This window comes from Henckelia pumila, chromosome 1 (assembly GCF_033568475.1).
Source record: "Henckelia pumila isolate YLH828 chromosome 1, ASM3356847v2, whole genome shotgun sequence".
NCBI lineage: Eukaryota > Viridiplantae > Streptophyta > Magnoliopsida > Lamiales > Gesneriaceae > Henckelia > Henckelia pumila.
The window spans coordinates 83,048,106-83,068,063 of NC_133120.1; the positions used below are offsets into that span (position 1 = coordinate 83,048,106).

At 37.4% G+C, this 19,958-nt stretch overlaps 4 protein-coding genes across 5 annotated transcripts; 1 reads left to right on the forward strand and 3 right to left on the reverse strand.

The window, feature by feature from the left end:
* Positions 1-1,961: 1,961 nt before the first annotated feature.
* Positions 1,962-4,783, forward strand: LOC140882200 (protein NRT1/ PTR FAMILY 5.6-like). The gene is made up of 4 exons (XM_073288028.1): positions 1,962-2,125; positions 2,714-2,931; positions 3,043-3,587; positions 3,668-4,783. Exons 1-4 carry the CDS (start codon positions 1,990-1,992, stop codon positions 4,518-4,520), a joined length of 1,752 nt encoding a protein of 583 aa, XP_073144129.1. The 5' UTR covers positions 1,962-1,989; the 3' UTR covers positions 4,521-4,783.
* Positions 4,784-4,934: 151 nt separating this feature from the next.
* Positions 4,935-7,571, reverse strand: LOC140882192 (putative receptor protein kinase ZmPK1). The gene has a single exon (XM_073288016.1). It carries the CDS (start codon positions 7,465-7,467, stop codon positions 5,062-5,064), a length of 2,406 nt encoding a protein of 801 aa, XP_073144117.1. The 5' UTR covers positions 7,468-7,571; the 3' UTR covers positions 4,935-5,061.
* Positions 7,572-8,952: 1,381 nt separating this feature from the next.
* LOC140876403 (ABC transporter G family member 23) lies at positions 8,953-10,926 on the reverse strand. The gene has a single exon (XM_073280351.1). The coding sequence runs from the start codon at positions 10,924-10,926 to the stop codon at positions 8,986-8,988; it is 1,941 nt and encodes a 646-aa protein (XP_073136452.1). The 3' UTR covers positions 8,953-8,985.
* Positions 10,927-11,403: 477 nt separating this feature from the next.
* Positions 11,404-19,492, reverse strand: LOC140875589 (serine/threonine-protein kinase ATG1c). Of its 2 annotated transcripts, XM_073279323.1 has the most exons (14): positions 18,981-19,492; positions 17,895-18,015; positions 17,760-17,818; positions 16,554-16,618; positions 15,689-15,782; positions 15,529-15,609; positions 15,314-15,422; positions 14,944-15,016; positions 14,705-14,863; positions 14,508-14,584; positions 14,059-14,417; positions 12,638-12,929; positions 12,169-12,239; positions 11,404-11,737 (listed from the first exon to the last, which is right to left on the reverse strand). In XM_073279323.1, exons 1-14 carry the CDS (start codon positions 19,233-19,235, stop codon positions 11,480-11,482), a joined length of 2,073 nt encoding a protein of 690 aa, XP_073135424.1. In that variant the 5' UTR covers positions 19,236-19,492; the 3' UTR covers positions 11,404-11,479. The 2 variants fall into 2 exon arrangements, with proteins under 2 accessions (XP_073135424.1, XP_073135417.1); XM_073279316.1 differs by having other exon boundaries at positions 14,508-14,863; positions 18,981-19,491.
* Positions 19,493-19,958: the final 466 nt, after the last annotated feature.

Sequence of the window (19,958 nt, forward strand, 5' to 3'; positions counted from 1 at the left end):
TTTGAGAAAACTCATACTTGTATTTCAAGCATGTCATATTTCAAAACATATCATCTCATAACATGTCACATCATAGCATAACATAAACATCATCATCATAACAAAATCAACATGATTTACATATTTTGGCCAGACACTGAAATTCCTCTCATTATTCGTGGCTAACTGATCAGTCCCCTATATGTAATCCCTCTAAGGGGTGAGGTCATAGAACGGTTATTATTACCCACCGCATCAGGGCCATAACATATCATGGTTCGGAAATTCCCTTTCCACTCCTAATTTGAGTCATAACAGTGCCAAAACATACTTATAACAAATTCATCAAGAATATCAATTACATAGCAAAATTCGAAAGAATATCATGAACGATCGAAATTTTAAATCATACATAAGGTTTTAAAACAAAAGCCCACTTACCGAATAACTTGTGCGGAAACAAAAATCAGAAACTTGAACATATGGGAAAAGCTTCGACCGAAATCTTAGAAACAGGTCCACGAAATAATCAGCCTTAATTTCTCAAACTTCCTACTGTTGAGTCTCCTCGGGAATTGAAAAATTGATTGAATTATTACTTTCTCTTCACAATTCCTACTCCAACTCCACGTGCATGAAGAAAAAAAAAAGCCAACTTCTTGACTCAAACTTAAAGCTTTGACTTTCAAATTATAAAAGTGAAGGTATACTAGAAATTGACTCAAGGGAAAACCTTATTCATTCGAAGGTTTGCTTCGAAAATAAGGAGAGAAAATAGAGATGATTTAAGTGTGATTTTCAACGAGGCTTGCTCATCTATTTATAAGCACAAAAAGAAGTTTAAGATGGACTAGGATTTCGATAATCAAAGTTTGAATGAAAATCATATCACTTAAAGATTTTACTCCATCTATATCTTGATTACTTATCTTAATTTTGTAAACTAAATATCTCACAAAATTAATAAATAAAATCTAAATATATACTATATCTCCAAAATTATCTCGGAATATATAATTATACCATGAATTAAAAAATATAAATTTTAAAAATCCGGGGTTTCACAAGCGATGTTCAAGTTTTACACATGATTAGAGTTGTAAATCATTACCTTATCCCTATATATTTTGATCTATCATCCTGATATTCTCCATCGTCTCATCAAACTAGTCGAATCGTGCCTAAGATGTTTGTAAATCATCTTTATTGATTATTCTAAAAATAGAGAACAAAAACGTTTGATGTGGATTTTCCGAGTTCACACGAGAAATATGAATGTTTAGAATAAGAATATGTACTGCATGAACTCAAGTACAAAGCTATGAGCCACCATCACATCTTGCGCTCATGATGAGAAAATTGAGAATTTCCCACTTATGATCTAACTTTTGTAGACGTGGTCCTCATCAAGGCTTATTAAGGATTTTAATTGGTGAACATGCATACAATTGTTAGATGTAAATTGTCTTATTCGAGTCACATCTAGGAGGGGAAAGGTGGATGATGACCCTGAAGTCAGAATTAATGGCCCTGATCAATTTTGCAGGTCAATTGAGATCCTTGATATCCCACCCGGACACTACCCGGGTGGGGTAGCATCGACCGATTCCTTGGAGGGATAAAAGGAAATGGGGATGCTATTCCAACAACGACTCTAGTGAAAGTGGAAGGAATCACAACAAAGTTATGTTTTTAACAGTTTACCATCTTCTTAAGCGTTTTCATGGCAATAATTCAAAGAGCTAATAAAGATGGTGGGATTCTATTAGAACCCGATCCAATTTTACAATGGAACGACTTGTCCCTCTTTCTTGAAAATGAAAAAAAAAATAAATTTTGATTTCTTATGTGATATATCTAAAAGGTACTTTAACTGGTTCTATTTACATCTAAGTCATCACATCGACTCAATTTTTGGTACGTTTAATGCTGTGCCTTTATATATCAGAAAAAACCAAACCAAGTTGCCAACCCACCAAGAAGTTGGAGCACCAACTGTGAAAACTTGGAATGGAACAAGTAAAGAAACAGGGAACACAAAGAATGGATGAGGGAAAATGGGTTCATGATTCTTCTGTTGATCATAAAGGAAGAGCTCCTCTTCGAGCCTCGACGGGTTCGTGGACAGCTGCCCTTTTCATCATAGGTAAACACCAATATATGATTCATGTGCATCAGATGCGTGTGACGTGCTATATTTCTTGCAAGTGAGAATGTTTTCTCGAAACTATTTTATACTTCTGTTTAACTCTATTTTCAGATGATCTTTTTCTGGAATAATGATTATACCATGCTCGAAAATAATCGAGCTACCATAATACTACGTCGAGTGTAAACAACTCGTTAGATTAAGTTATAAGCAACTTCGAATTTGCAACTTAATTCATGATTCTTCAGTTTCTCCATATTAGTCAAGAACTGAAGTTAACTTAAGCAGAATCTCTTCTTACTGAGTTCCAAAAGACTTGGAAAATAAAGTTAGTGGTATTAGAATGCAGATATTATGCAAATTTTAAACAAGAACCAGGCCAATAAATAATAAAAATAAATAAATAGATGAAAACCACCTTGTTTTCTTGCTGCAAGATGCCATTTTTACCCATAAAATTATAGACAATCTTCATTTCATTAATGAAATTTCTGAGAGGATTTAGAAACAATATGGACAAGCTACCAGTGTTTCATGTGCGGATGCAGTAGCTTACAAGAATCTCTTTGGAATTTTCCATTGCAGCCATCGAGTTCAGTGAAAGGTTGAGTTATTTTGGAATAGCAACAAGTTTAATCATATACCTCACAAAAGTGATTCATCAAGACTTGAAAATAGCAGCAAAAAGTGTCAACTATTGGTCTGGTGTAACAACTATGATGCCTTTACTCGGGGGGTTTTTAGCCGATGCTTACCTTGGCCGATTCTACACGGTTCTAGCCGCATCCATTGTCTATCTCCTGGTAACATGATCTTCTTTTTCTTCCAAAACTGTCGGAACTAAGTCTTGAAACATCTGATTTTCATTCAAAGAAACCATGTATATAATATTGCCACTTTTGATGTCAAAGCAGGGGTTGCTTCTGTTAACGATGTCTCAAATAGTCCCGGATTTGAAGCCATGTGAAACAGGATATTGTCAGAACCCTCGAAGAATCCACGAGGTGCTCTTCTTCCTAGCAATCTATTTGATCTCGATAGGCACTGGAGGGCATAAGCCCGCGTTGGAGAGCTTTGGAGCAGACCAGTTTGATGATGACCATCCTGAAGAAAGAAGGAAGAAAATGTCTTTTTTTAATTGGTGGAACATTGGCCTTTGTTGTGGTCTCCTATTCGGTGTAACAATCATAGTTTACATCCAAGATCACATCAGCTATGCTGCAGCTGATATAATTCTTACAGCTGTGTTGGCTTCCTCTACTGTTGTATTTTGTTCAGGAAGGCCATTTTATCGTTTTAGAAAGCCGACTGGAAGTCCCTTAACACCAATGCTACAAGTATTCTTAGCAGCCATCCGCAAGAGAAATCTTGCATATCCAGTAGAACCTGAGCTACTGTATGAAGTTCCTAGATCAGAAAAGACACAAGGAAGGCTTCTTTTTCACACCAAAAAGCTCAAGTAAGATATCTTATTCCAAAATCAATGAATTTAATTAAGGGGGTGTGTTACCGAGTATGTTGGATCATAATATTTACCAGGTTTCTCGATAGAGCTGCAATAATTGAACACGTGCAAAATCCAGCTGAGAGTGAGTTAAAACCGTGGAGACTTGCAACTGTAACCAAAGTAGAGGAAATGAAGCTCATAGTCAACATGATCCCGATTTGGTTCACTACTCTGCCATTCGGTATCTGTGTGGCACAAGCTGCTACATTCTTCATCAAACAAGGTACAACATTGAATCGCAAAGTCACACACAATTTTATGATCCCACCAGCCTCGATATATTCGATGACAGCAGTAGGGATGATAGTCTCTGTTGCAATCTACGACAAAATCCTGGTGCCCTTCTTGAGAAAAGTAACTGGAAACGAGAGAGGGATTAGTATTCTCCAAAGGATTGGTTTTGGGATGATTTTCTCGGTTTCCACTATGGTGGTGGCGGCCTTGGTTGAGAGAAAGAGACTACGCATAGTGGAGAAAAATCCAATGGAAGGTTCAGTTTCAATGAGCATTTTCTGGCTAGCACCGCAATTTTTTATCATCGGAATAGGCGACGGGTTCACACTAGTGGGATTACAAGAGTACTTCTACGACCAAGTGCCTGATTCTATGAGAAGCTTAGGCATTGCATTTTACCTCAGCGTCATTGGTGTAGGAAACTTTCTTAGCAGTCTTCTAATAACTTTAGTGGATCATATAACAGATAAGGGTGGAGAAAGTTGGTTTGGCAAGGATTTGAACAGTAGCCGACTCGACTATTTTTACTGGTTTTTAGCATGCGTTACGGCTGTCAACTTAGGAGCCTATGCCTTTATTGCTAGACGGTATTCTTACAAGAATGTACAGAAAACAACAGCAGCCTCTGCTGATGGTCCTTTCGACGATTAAATCCCGAGTTTCATCTAGATTGGTAGGTACTCTGGCAGCACCATCTGCAAAACTTGTTTTCTTTTTCAACTGGACCTGATTATCAATGTTTACCTGAAGATTTAGAATAACTACAACTCACAAAAAGTTAATGTTCCATTGTGCAAGGTTTCAAAAGCAAATTCTACAGCAAAATATGTGAGTTTTTATGGCATTTCTTGAATTCAAAATATTAAGTATGCACGACTTAATGTTCTGGAGATTAAAAGGACCATCAAGAAGTAATCTATCTGCAATACTGCATGTATCTTTACTATAAGTTAATTACATTAGTTATCTGAATAAAGTAAACCTTTATTCAGATTCGTCGGAATAAATTTGAAATAATTTTATAATAACAAAATATTAAAGAACATGCCAATTTCTTTGAAGAAATAACTAAAGATTTATTTGTGTCATGAAATTAAAAAAACTGTAGGATTCTCTATACTGTAAGTAATACTAGTTTTGATCCCTGGAGTGCAAAAACACTTGAAGAAACAAGTGGTAGATATTGCTAGTTCTAAGCTTGAATTTCCGTCTCATTTTCACATTCCAATAGAGTTTGCACCACAGAAGCCATTGTTGGCCTCTTGTTTCTATCTTCATCCACACAACGAACTCCTGTTTGAATAAGAATAGCTGCTTGATTTCTGCTGAATTTGCCCTCCAATCTTGAATCCACGATGCTTTCAATCCAAGATGAGCTTCCTATCTCAATCTTTTTCCTCGTTACCCGCACAAAATTCGTCAGCGCGGATTCATTTTCATGTCCATCTTCATCTTCCATGATCCAATTTGACAGCCTGATCCCCCTTACCATTTCCAAGATCACCACTCCATATCCAAAGACATCTACTTTTGCGGTGATGGGATGGTTCAGTGCCCATTCAGGAGCCATGTAGCCTTTTGTCCCGCGGATTCTGGTGAATTCTGAGCCAGGTCCTCCTCGTTGCGAGAGTTTTGCCAGGCCAAAATCTGCAATCTTTGGTAAAAATTCTGGGTCGAGAAGTATATTTTCAGGCTTCACGTCGCAGTGTATGACCCATTCTAAACACTCGTGGTGGAGATAGGCCAACCCTTTTGCAGTGCCTAATGCCACGGCATATCTTTGTTTCCATCCGAGGAAATTGGAGTCGAAAAGATGCCTGTCGAGCGAGAGGTTTTCGACATATTCATAGACTAAAAGGCGACGTCTCCCTTCAGAACAAAACCCCCAAGTTCTTACAAGATTCATGTGATTGATCTTTCCGATGGTGCTAATCTCTGCCCAGTATTCTTCTTGCCCTTGAAGTACATCCCCTAGCCTCTTTACTGCCACGACTCTTTCGTCTGATAGAACGCCCTTAAAAACAACCCCCGAGCCTCCTCTTCCCAACTCCTCCTTGAAATTTCCGGTTGCTTTCTTAAGCTCACTGTAGCTGTAACATCTAAACTGACTGGATATCATGCGATATCCGGCCTCAACTGAGGCTGGAATCCCATGTTTTCTGAATAAGAACCACCAGCCTAGTACAATGAAAATCAGTTCAATTGTCCCAATGGCTATAGCAAAAGAGTAAATATACACCCACTTCACCCTTCTGTTGGCAAAATCATACATAGAGGGCGAACCCTCGAGAACAACTGAGTCGCTAGATCCACAAGTTGTACTTGAACTTGAGGCATGAAAAATATCAGGTTTTTCCGTCTGTAGTTCTCCAGGGATCTTGATGTATATACTTGCAGGGAAATCGGGAGAAGCATAACCATTCAAAAGAGCACTCTTCACAAAACAGAAACCTTGTCCCAATAGCCGATAACTGAATCCTAGACACCGAAAATCTTCCAAACAGATTTGCCTACACGTCTCAAATGTCACTGGATTTGTGGCATTCAAATCATAACCGTAGAAATCTGTATGAGGGATCTCCAAGAATTTCACCATTCGAGAACTCAACAGGCCTTCATCAAACATGCCCTTGCATCCGGAATTCCAGTCACTCGGATCAACCACTTCGAATCCAGGAGGGCACACACACGTAGGTTCCGGTGCATAAACACATATGGCGTTTCTCCCACACACGCCTCTTACATTACAAGGTTCTATAAGAGCCTGCCATGTCACATCCCACAAGCCCGTCGAATTAACCAAGCTATAAACTCTTAAATTCCCATCATAATCCATTGTCAGCCTCCTTTTCACTCCATAACCCATATCAGAAGCATTAAACTGTAAAAGATCACTTGACAAAAACCTGCCCATATCATCTAAAACCGCGATTCTGCTTCCGTTATAGTTAGTTCTACCATTTGTGTAAATACTATTGTCAGGATTCGGCCAGTAAGAGATAGATGTGTCAGGGCTATCATATATCAACCTCAAAACGTTATCGCTACCAAAGTAAAGATTAAAATAGCCCGTTTCATAACTACCATTTCTCAAAAGAGATGTCAATTTTGTAGTCTTGGTGAATCTCTGATACGGTAAAAGCGTATCAGCGGGAGAATCAAAACTTTCCCAGAGGATATCACCTCCAGGATTTGTCAAAACAAGATTCCCTGAATCAAGAACCTGAGCTGCAGCAACATCAGTAGAAGTTGTATTGGTCTCCCACACGATGGTGCCATCGATATCCGTCAAGACCATCGTCCCGTCTCGCCGAAACGTCAGTCTTGAGCCTTTGCTGTTGACTGGTCTGTCCCGATTAGCCACCCAAACAACAGTTTTGTCCAGGGAGTTTGTGAACCAGATTGCAAGCCAGTAGGCATTGGTTCCGAGGCCGTAAAAGCCGCAAGTGAAGGAGTTGTCGGGGGAGGTGATAAAGTCCGAATCTTTTTCGACGGACAAGGAATCACCTCTTTCCAAAGATACAGTTGCGGAATGAATGAAGAGCAAGAAGAAGATCAGGAGTGGAAGACAGAGGGATTCAAGAATTGGGCTTCCCATTTTTCTCAGAATGTGAGAATGGACAAGGGAAAGAAGTGTAGAATAAGTTGTAGGCCGGCTCCATACTTGAGCGTGTATTTATACAGAAGAAGCATGAATACTTTGCGGACATGGACGATGGACCCGGCGGCTGCCCAAGTTGATCTTGTATTTAATGAAACTTTCATTCCATTTCGTGAATAGAAAATTTGAATCTGTATTAATTTCGAAGTTTCTAAAATTTAAAGCTATAAACCATATTAATAAATAATAATAATATTATTATTATTATATTTTGAAGGGTCTTCAACTCGGTGGGATAGGTAAGCATTTAACTTGTGGTCAAACGTAAGATTCTCCCAATCAACGTGTCATATTTGGCTTGTTCAACGGGGGTTTAATTAACTAGCGTTACTATCGTGTAAGTTCGAGAGCTAACCGAATGCGCAATGAAAAATAACCGTTGTGGTTTACTTGACTAATCTGATTTGCATACTATTGTGTTAGTTCAGAGATTTACTCAATTTGCACCGAAAAATTCTTTTATTAAAATAATAATAATAATAATAATAATAATAATAATAATAATAACCAATGTTCTAAAAAGCGTGTCGAAGCGTGAGAGCCAAGTTTCAAACTTTTTAAGCTTAAGCGCGATTACTGCGAGCTTAAGCGTACGCTTAAGCCTAAAAAAATGTTTTTAATTTAAACTATAATTTTAGTCATCTCAAACAAATCGAGTGTAATGAATTAATTCTTTGTGAGATTCTTATTCAATTTATTTCATCATTCATTTCATATCTCGTGTCATCGAACATAAACTAAATTAATTGGTTTAATTTAAAACATTAGCTGTAAAATCTCTCAATATGTACTGCATTCAAATCATCGCTACACTTAACCATACAATATTATACATATTTAACATTTACATTGCTAACAATCGCTGACTAGTAAAAACGATAATTTATGATCTATTTTGGTCTTATTAATCAATTTTGATTTATAAAAAAATCACATTTAAGTGTATTTAATGACACTTAACATGATCAACCTATGTTTGATCGCGTTTGGCCGAAGCGTAAAAAAGTTTCAAGCTTAAGCGAGATTAAACGAACTTAATCAAGTTTTTTTAAAACATTGCTTACAATAGCCTTTTTGGACGTTAACAATTATTGCATGATTATAAATATAATAGTCACTAAAATAATTCTTTCAGAGATCTGATGTGTACATGAAGAAGATACGACGGATAAGAAAGTTGACTTGTGATGTAGGACAATTATTTGATCGTAACTGAAAATGTTGACAATTACACTAAATTAAATATTTAAATTTCCTGCAAAGAACACCAGCAAGAGACATTCCATTGACCCGATGAATCCGCGTGGTCGCAAATCGCATAATAATATGACCCATCGGTCAGGACAGGATAATTGACTTGTATAGTTGTATTAGTATTACTAATAAATAATGAATGGATATAGTTGTGAAAGCCACAAACAAATGTACCAGACTAACAAGTTTCTCGGATACAAGCTAAAATGTTGTTTTCAACACTTTCCGTGAGAGTATGATCCAGGAAAGCACTCGATAAAATACGAAAAAGATCAGCATAATCCCGATATTAATCCACCTCGTATCCGTGTCCAGTTCTCTACTCTTCAACACATCTCTGCCGGTGAGCAAACAATCCGACTCGACTCCATTCTTTGTCAAGAAACACGTGCTTCTTTTACTCCAGTACTCGTTAACCACCAGCGAATCCAAAGGGTAACGGTAAAGGGAAACATAATACATAAACAACCAATACTTTGGAATGAACTCCTTAGGAATAAAATACCCAGAAAATAGGAAAAATGCACCAAGAACTGTGCCGATTAAAGAGTTACCAGATATAAAATCCGGGGAAACAACACTTAGAAACAGCACAAGAGAGCTTGCCATCAGAACAATAAGCCAAACGGTGAACGTGAAAAAGGCGAAAGCAGAAGCTGAAGGATTCAATCCCACAATCCAGTATAAGGGAGCAGAAAACAGAATAGCAACTAAGAATAAAAACGGGCAGAAAACTATTGTGTTGGCTATCAAGTATGATGAGATTTTGTATGCACCCCTGGATGCTTCTTTCATTAAAACATGCTGTTCTTGAAGGTAAATGGGTAAAGCTTCTATCGTGGAAGAAAGGAGAAAGCTGAGACTAAACGCGAAAAGGCCCAATATTTCTGCAACCCCTCCCCCTTCATTTTTCCTCACTTTTATATACACACTGCCCAACCCAAACCCCCCTACAAGTGCTTGCATTGTGCGTGCCAACAGAAGTTGCTTTGTTCGGTAAATGATCTTCCAGAACCTTAGGCAGAGGAACATTATTTCTAACCACCACGAAAAAAGAGACTCGTTGACAGTCTGTTCGTTGGCTAGATTTAGTTGGAGCATTGAAAAAGCGGGGAGCTGTACAACTCTCTCCACTTGAGATGGAAGATGTTTTGAGCATGATTCCTCAAGATCAGAGATGATTTCCATGGAGAATTCGAGAGGGTTTATCTGTGGTGGGATTTCGTATCCTAATCTTGTAATGGCTTGTTCAAGTTTCTCGAGGGAGCCATTATGCACGACAGAACCGTGAGAAAGAATCAAGAAATTAGGAATGAATTGCAAAATCCTGTAGCTTGGTTGATGAATGGCCAAGATTATGGTTCTTTGTTTGAACCTAGCCATCGAAGAAAGAAGCTCGATTACCTGCAGTGCCGAACTGCTGTCCAGCCCTGAAGTCGGCTCATCTAGCAGTAATACAGGTGGATCATGGATCATGTCCACTCCAATGGACACCCTTTTCCTCTCCCCACCTGAAATCCCTCTATTTTCTTCATCCCCAACAAAAGTATCTGCAACGTGCATCAGCCCCAGTTCATGCATCAGGCTGTCGACCCTTTCGTTTCTCTCTCCAACACTCATTTCTTTGAGCCTAAACTTGGCGCTGAAAACAAGTGTTTCTTTGACCGTTAGAAGAGGGAGCAGAGTATCCTCTTGTGCTACAAATCCACATATCTTCCTCAGCTGGACTTGGCTCGTTATTGCATGATCATTGAGAATAACGCTCTTAGGATCAAAATCTATGTTGCTTACTCTGCCTGAAACTATTCTTAGCAGTGTAGACTTACCGGTGCCACTGGGGCCAACAATGGCTAGGATCTCAGAGCTTCTAGCCGTGAAAGAGACGGATTTAAGGATGTGGAGAGTCTTCCCCTTCTTCACACGGTGAAAAAGAAGACTAGAAATCGATGCATCTCTTGTTATAGCGTATGATAGATTAGTTACATTGAGTGTGTAGGCCATTGTGGATTGGTGGTGTTGGAATGGGGAGTGATTACAGGAAGAAGATTGACTTGTGGACTCGTCTGGTGATTCAGATGTTGAGAAGAGTACCACAGAGTCGTCTTCATGGCTCGACCTTGGCGCCTGAAAGCATGCCGCCATTTTCAGTGCAGTCAAGGTTTTTGATGTCAGTTGGACTAATTGATGGGAGTCTGGATCTATAATATAAGAAAGAAGCGGTTGAACTAACCTCGCTGGTTGGTGAAATAACTTCCTCTTGTGGGTGAACAAAAATAGGTCGGCTTTCTGGCAAACTTAGGTGAGAAAGGAATTTGGTTTATTTAAATCATAAAACATGTTACAGATTGACCTAACTCAACAAATAGATGAACGACATATCCTACATCAGAAAACAGAAGGCCAAGGCTTGCACATTCTAGATTAAAAGATCTAGTGAACAAAAGGCCAAGGCTTTGCCATTTCACGAGTTCGAAATATTTAAGCGAATGCTGGGTAACCTTAAAAAACCCAATGTCAAGAATTCACATTCTGCGGCATATATTTCTAAGAGGCGCCATATTTAAAAGTAAGCATCTTGCATACTGTAAATTACTCGTGAATATTAACAACATTTACCCCAACATGTAAAATAATTCATCTAACGGAACCAAAGAATTACTGTACAAGATATAATTACAAAATTTAAACAAAAAAATCATGTATCATCACCAGTTTCCAATAGATGTGGCTGATTCTCGGACTTGAAAAGAGCCAATTTTTGAGACAGCGAAATGCTATGCCTGTGGTTGAGGACATCAATGTAACTTTGTATACGATATCGATCTGTGTTTGTGAGAGAAAATGGAGGATTCAGGATGAGGCAAGGTGCTTCCACTAGAAGAAATACAAGTAAATCCACTGCTTTTGAATAGATAACAACAGCATTCTCTATATTGCCCATATATTCCTCAACCTGCAAAACAAGTATAGTGAAAATTATTTTGATTTTCGTCATGAAAGGCTTTCAAAATAATTTTAGCTTGCGTTTAGATCGATGGATTTCAAGTGTATTCAAATGTATTTTTGTTGTTCAGAGAAGGAAGACCATAAACTTCAAATTCATTACTTACATGTCTATAGTATTTTATATTAATTAGGATGGATTTCAAGTTCGCTAAATAATGATGTCATTTGAAATTCATTCTACTTTTATATCACATATATGTAAATACGTAAGGTATTGATTTAAGATTTAATCTATTGTTTCATCGCAAACAATAGAACTATAATTGAAATCCATGTCCCAAAGTGCAGGCTGAAGGAAAGGTTTCAAATCTCCAGCGAATTACTTGTCTTATGTCAAGAAGAAGCAATCTAGGCAAAGGAAGACAAAATAGAACTTACTGCCCCTCGTTTGCCCAAGGCAAGGGCAGACTGATAAATGAGCTCCATTGCATCTGGCATCTCCATATTACCTGAAATAATGAAATGTTCATAGATGCCACTGCACAATATACAACCATATGAAGAGATTGCATATAAACATATGAATGTAGAAATAGGAAACATTCTTGTTCGTGATCAGAAGTTAAGCCATTTTCACAAAAAATGTTGATAAAATAACATCAATTGTTGCATTTTAAATACGATTTCTAAAGGTTCACGTCTGTGAGAATTAATCCGCAACTGTCAGCACAATTACATGTCCAGCTGCATGTTCATAAAAAAAGAGTGCATTGTTACTCTCTTTCACTTCCTTTTCGCATTACTTCTCTTTCTAGTATTTGCATTTTAATTTTTGGTAAGGGCGGTATTCCCTTTTTTTTTCAAGTGTCCTTGTAGTACTTGTAAATGTGTATTGGCGTTACCATACCAGGCTTTACTACTTCTGCAAGTTCCTCGGCCATCCGAAGTTCCCCCAGAAATGCTAGCTCTATCTGAGAACAGATATCATCTGGTCTGTTACTGTTACTCATATCAAGACACTCTTGTGTATCTGGACTATGCTGCATTCTAGAGATGTCCTTGATTTTTGTAGTCTCTTTGCTTGGACTTCCTTCAATAGCAGAGGCTGCATGAGTATGACAAACATGCAATGCTTGTTTCCATATGGCAAGAATTACAAGCTGAATTGAAAATGCTTCCAGTTTCTTCCCTCCTCCAATCTGGAAAAAGACCAGGCAGTATCAAGTAGGATATATATAATATTAGGAACCCAAAAATCTGCTCATTCAGTAGAGTCTACAAAAAGATTATGAAAGCAAGCCCAAAAAAAGGGAATCTCAAAAGTTTGATTGTGCATGCAGGACACAGACACAGGACTCATATGGTTTGGAAAAGGAATCTCAAACTTCGACTGTACACGCTGTGCACAAAATAGATTCATGCCAATATTTGAATACTGGCTACAAGAGTTCAATAGGATTAAATCCCAGCTTTATCACCTAAGGGCATTTACAAGAACAGAATTCAATCAAACAAAGATATAATAAAAAATATACAGCATTCTAACATTGGCAGGTGCCAATGACACATTGACCACCCACTAGGTTTGTTCATTCGAAAACCATTATTCTGAGAATGACAAATTTTCTGATCAAACTACCCCTATAAATGGATTACCTAGCTGAATGCAGGGACTAATTTCGACAGCTAAACAAGACAGTGCATCTTTATTACACGCATATCATTGGAGTAAGTACAACCTTCAGCTAATTATTATGTACTACCTTTTCAAAATCACTTCATTTTCTCATGATTAATCATTAGTGCTTAAAGCAAAAGACATACAATATTCCAAAATATTTGGGGTTCAATGTTATGCAGCTAGTGAAGCAATTAGCATCATGTAATATTGTACCTTTTCATTTGGGGTAAAAAAAATAATAAAATAAAGAACGTGAACTGAGGCATAGTCAAGGTGTCAAGAAAATCCACTAGGGTTTTGAAAAACCAGGAATCGTTTTGAAGAAGAATTAGAGAGTGTAGTACAACAAAGTTAAAAAGGATCTAGATATTGGTTCTGGTAAAATGTTTAAGAAACAATAAAAAAGAGCTGAGGCAAACCTCAAAGTAGTGCTGCTAACGTGGAAAGCCCATAAAACCAGAAAGACACGACAAAAATTCTCGTTAGACAATTATACTAATATCTAAAAGTCTAAAAAGGTTGTTGAAGAGAGATTAGAAGAAAACAGAATCATGGAGAATCAAAGAAGGAATCGACATTTCAATCTATAATGGGTCCGTTGTTCATCTACAACCCATTGCAGAAGTATCCACGATCCTAAATGTTACCTTCTCATTTACTAACTCAGTGATGGCAGATGCAGAACATTTCAATGACTTGATCCTAGTTGTGCAATGAGTTGATGGCTGCTCTGAAGTGTCTGCTACATCCATCGATCCTCGTGACGTCCCAGCAGTGGACATCCGATTGTCTAGATTTCTAATGTACCCAATTCTACCAATTTCTGTAGTATTTATTGGCACTGGAGCACTGGTTGAGGAAGCCACATATCCAGATTCAGAAGATGGACGCTCAGTTTTAAATGGTAGCTGAATTGGCTTGGAAGCGCGTCCTGAAGATGATAGGTCCATTGGAGGGCCAGACACAAATACATAATCCCGGTCGATTGACTCCAATGAATCCATGACTGTTCAGTCCATTCAAATTAGATCACAACAATAAACATCTCCAAGCAAGACAAACAACTACCTAACTACAAAAATGAAAGAAGATGCACCTTTTGGATGGTTATCTAGTAATCCAAGATCTAGAGATTCTTTCAAGTTTCCTTCTGAAAGTCGCTGGCTGCCAAGACTGGAACCCAAAATTTCAGTTTGTTGTGGAACACTACCATACTTGGAAGGCAAATCTGTTCTATTTTGGAGATTAGAAATTTGTCCCTGATCAGCTTTTACATTGAGAGAAAATCCATACATGTGTTTTATGGAAGATCTCCTCGTAAAGGATGGACTTTGATCAGGGCCACTGGAATCACCATCTAAACTGAATGGTAAGCAATCTTCTAGCATGTTTTCTTCCGTATTCCTCTCAGGAAGAGGAAATCCAGCAGTTACTCTTTGTGGCTGACTATTCCTGCACACAACAAAGAAGAGCATTGTTTTTAAACAAAAAAAAGGAGCCTCTATTTGCAGGATAATGAAATCTCTGTTCACCTGAATGATTCAGCAGTCTCCCTTTGAGAAAGATAGGGGTGGTTGAAAAACTCTTCAAACGTCAATCGCTCCACTGTGAGTAGAAAGTAGCAAACATTATTTTATGTAGAGAACATATGGCTAAAAGAATCAAACAATATTCAGATACAATCCTTTAAACAATCCAGGTTGCAGATCTATTTAAAAAGAGGGTAAACATACAGGCATAAACGTTAAATGCACATAATGCAACATATGTTTTCGCGACAACCATGACAACTATCATTATTTAAGGCACTACATCAAAGTAACTGTCCCAGAACATGTTCTGAAGTTAAAGAGTAAATTCATTAGAGCTTAATGCAATTCAGTAGTGATGCAAGAATAGCACCTGGATTACGTCTCAACAGTTTCCTACACAAATCAATGCAGTGAGGATTCAAATTCCTTGCCTCGGGGGGAAATTGCAATTCAGTTGATTTTATGATGTTCTGGAGCAGCTGAAAATGCATATTATTTTAAAAATGACAACTTTTCACCAGAAAAAATCGTACTAAACACTGAGATAAACTTTAAAACTTTATAATAACATCAAGACAAACTCACCTGTATCTGATTGCTTCCTGTAAAAGGAGTTTTCCCAGTGACAAGTTGAAATAGAATTGCACCAACACTCCAGAGATCTGCCTGCATTATTAGCCCATACTTTGCTACGAATTCAGATAGCGCATGAGTGACTAATTAATCAGTAAAGAATGGATCTCACCTTGGCATCATACTTCTGAAGCTGCATTATCTCCGGAGCCATGTATAAAGGTGAACCGCACAAGGTTTCCGCAAGACCTCTAGGATGAAGAGATCTGGCAGAAGAAAACAAAAATGACTATTGAAAACTTAAAGGTATCACAAACAATCATTGTAATATAATCTGTCAATAAAGCAAGCAAAAGAACTTTAAGCATGCCAAACTTTGAAGAAGAGATCAAGAACATGTGTTGTAGAGACAGATCTGGAAAAAAATAAAAAATCAGAAAAGATTGAAGGAAGAAACCACCCTAAACATAATACGTTTACATCTGAGCCAAAATTACTATCTAATCCATATGGTATTATATATAAGATAATGGCACAATGCGCACTAACTTAATTCTATCATCAATCAATGGGGATTGTGCAGCTTATGGTCCACATTCATCATGGATAGACCAAGATTAGGAATACAGTCACGGCCAGAGGAGCATTCTTCATCGGGGAGAATTATTTTGGTAATGAGATAGACAACATAAAAAATAAAATCATATAGTTGCGTGATCAGAAACCTAGACTGGATAATGATCTCAGTAAATAAACTTAATAAAAAAACTTAGACGTGCAAAGACCTACAATGCAGAACCAATATATGATTGAAGTTGTGTAACTATTTTTGCAATGATAAAATGCATGTGGATTATGGTACAAAACATCGGAACATACACAAGCAAGAATATCTAAGCATAACCCTTACATATAAGGAGCTAAAACAAAGTTTTAAGTTTTAACCATGCATAGTAACATTGACTTCTAGAAAATGTCAAGGACTAAGTTCATAAGCTGTCAAAGAAAATTAATTATATTACAGCCAGTGAATATACCTTGCAAAGCCAAAATCAGCAATCTTCAAGACACTGTTGTCTTCATGTGTGGACAGGAGGAGATTCTGTCCCAGGAATGTAATGCAAATGGAATGTATCAATTATGAGCATTTGGCTCTACAGCAATTATAAATATAAAACCCAGTGTGAAGATGGTACCAATACTACTAGAGTTATGTTAGCAATCACTAAAGCTTTTACTCGAAACACTGGAATTGATGGTAGAACAAAGGATTTCTAGTGACACCCGCAAAAAGGGGCCTGAAAATTTACGACTTCAATCAAGTGAATTAAACATCCAGGAGGTGCCACATGTTGATCGAAACATAAACAAATATCTGTAATGGAGAAACCTAAAAAAACTTATGCACGGAGAAATAGAAGTGCTCAGAGGGAAACTATATTATAAATAAAAAAGTAATCGCCTTCCAGAAGTAGATATTTGAGTTCTGAAAATATAAAGGTTTATGATTACCATAATTAATAGAAGCACAAGACGCTAAAGCACATAGATATCATAGATCTTGGGTGCAATTAATCAAATTGGACTGAATGATATGCTACAAATACAATCTAGATATCTAAAGAGAGTTTAATCCAAAATATACTTTTACTAGCTATTTAATGAAAATAAACAAATAGTATTATAATATAATCGCAAATGAATTACTAATGCTATTTATTTCATTTGTATTTTATATCCACATTTTAAGCGTGCAGGTGAAGTGTCTTGAACCCCAAAAACTCAGAAAGATGGAGCTCTATCATTGAGGGACATGTTTCATTGAAGGATTGCACGTTAGCTTGAATCTAAGTGCAAAGGTTGAGGCTTGCGCTTAGACACAGTCCTCGTGGGTTTTAATAAGTATGTTAATTACACTCTCATTTGAAAAGAATATTTCTTTTGGAACTCTTTGAATCCATATAAACCATCAAAAGCTTAGTCTATTTGCAGAAAAAGCTTCCCAGCAACTAAATCTACCATGCACCTTTCACAAAATGAAAACTAGTATTAAAAACAACTCTTCCAATATTAAATAACTGATCATTGATTAGTTATCATACTGAGGGTACAATTAGTTATCAACATAATGAATTATAATAATTATATGTGCGGGTACAAGTGCCCACTGTTATTTTAGAGACAGAAAGGGTATCGTCGTATCGATATATAAAGGAAGTGAAAGACTGGCATTCGATGCAAACCTGGGGTTTTAAATCCCGATGTATGAGGCTGAATTCACGAAGAACTTTCAGACCCTCCGCTGTAGTATGTTGTACACAATTTAGTATATGAATTATCCAACAACTAGAACAGACAAAAAAATGAAGAGGAGATACCTAGTTGATGCATAAAGTGCTTTGCAGTTGCTTCAAGGATCCTTCCTTGACGTCTTTGAATAAACATTGAAAGGTCTCCTCCTTTGCAGTACTCCAAAATAATATATATCTTTCCGGATTCCTAAAAACATAAATGATAATAGCTCTAATCTGAAACAAGCACAGACCATACTATAAACTACAAAGGGGAAAAAAAAAAGAAGAAGAAGAAGAAGAAGAAAAGAACATGGTGTCTTCATGGTTCCCAGAAGCTTTACTGGAACAGACACGTGATCCATGAGAGTAATTTTATATTTATGTGATGCACAAACAAGGTACTCAATGTTGAGCCTGGAATAAAATTATGCTCGACAAACACACCTCAAAGAACACCAAAAGCCATTAAGTTACAATTTAAGGTACTCAAGATACCTAGATTTCCCCACTAAGCAGTAGCTAAGGAATACAATCTACAGAAAACCAAATCATTGGAGCATATCTTGCAGTGTTGGAGGCCCCAACCACCTACCTACATTCACGCAATCACGACAAAATACAATAATCACATGAAAGCATAGATATGCGAAGAGGGAAACAACATTTGTCCATTACAACATGCTGTTGACGGCATAACGCCAACATTAATTGTTATTTACCTTCCAGCTGAGAGTTTGAACCTCTTAAAATCTATATCCAACTTTGTTCTTTATTTGTTCAATCTCTAAGTCAATATATCGATTGCATTCACACAACAAAACAGTACCTAGATAAGAACAAACATAAACAACCTAATGACATGATTATGGCTAAAACTATCTTAGAATTAACTGCTTTGTTTCGGCCAATCGGCCTTCTTGTCCTGCAGTGGTTATGGCAAGACTACTCAGCTCAGTTCATTATCCCACCATGCTCAAAACCGACCGCATTATACTCTTAAAAGCCACTGCTAATACAATAACAAGATACACATGAATCTCGAAGTTCATCATCCAACAGGCGTAAAACAGGAAACGAAATTAAAAAGTAAATAACCAACTGGCTTAACTTCAATTCAACTCCTAGCGAACCAATTGTTTCAAGGAACGGAAACAAAGGTTCGCACTTTACCTCGATCATGTCGTGTAAGCGGATGATATTAGGGTGATTAATCCTCTTGAGGATGAAAATTTCGGACTTGAGGCTCTCTTGAAGTTTGGAATTTAATCTAGCGGTGACGATTTCTTTAATCGCGACTTCAGTCCCGTGCACCTGATGGCGAGCGTACCACACCGTCGAGAACGACCCCGCGCCTATCTGTTTCCCCAACTTGTAATCCCCCACCATGAAACACCTCCCGGCGCCACCCCTGGTCGATTGAGCCATTGGGATTGGTGATTGTCCACACACGCGCGGCCTCAAGTCGGTTGAGCTTAGAACAAGAAGCAGAGTATCATTTGCAAGTGGGAGATTCAGGAGTGGACTCTCTGCTGATCTTACTTTTTGGGGATTTGTAGGGTTTTTTTAATCTTCGATTGTTAGCTGTGAAGAAGAAGGAGGAGGTGGTGGCGATTGACTTGAAAATTTTAAGGATTAGTTTAATTTTTTTTTTGAATGATGATCCCCATTAATTCGATGAATGAGAATTTCAGATTAATCATGGAGGCGCAGGTTAATCACTTTGCTTGACGCTACGTTGTGCCGTGTGCGTGCTGCGCACCCACCCCCTTGCCGTGAGTTTGACACGTGGCGAGATTTCATTGGATTTTGAATTTTAGTACTTTTATTTTATATTATTATTTTTTAAATATTATTAATCCTAAATCCATATTTCCACTCAACTCAAATATATAAATTTAGTCCTAACGCGAACGGTTTATTGGCAACATGGGTATTTGGGATTGTCATATTAGATTGAATATTTGAGTTTAGGAGATAGATGAGTATTTGAAATTTTGAAAGTGGATATTTAATGAGAATATATTATTTTTTAAAATTTGATTGGGGCAATTTAGTAAAGAGAGAGGGATTTGAATTTATGCATTGATTGAATCATTCATAAAAAAGAGAAGCATATGTATTACGTTGATTACTATATGAGCATCTAAT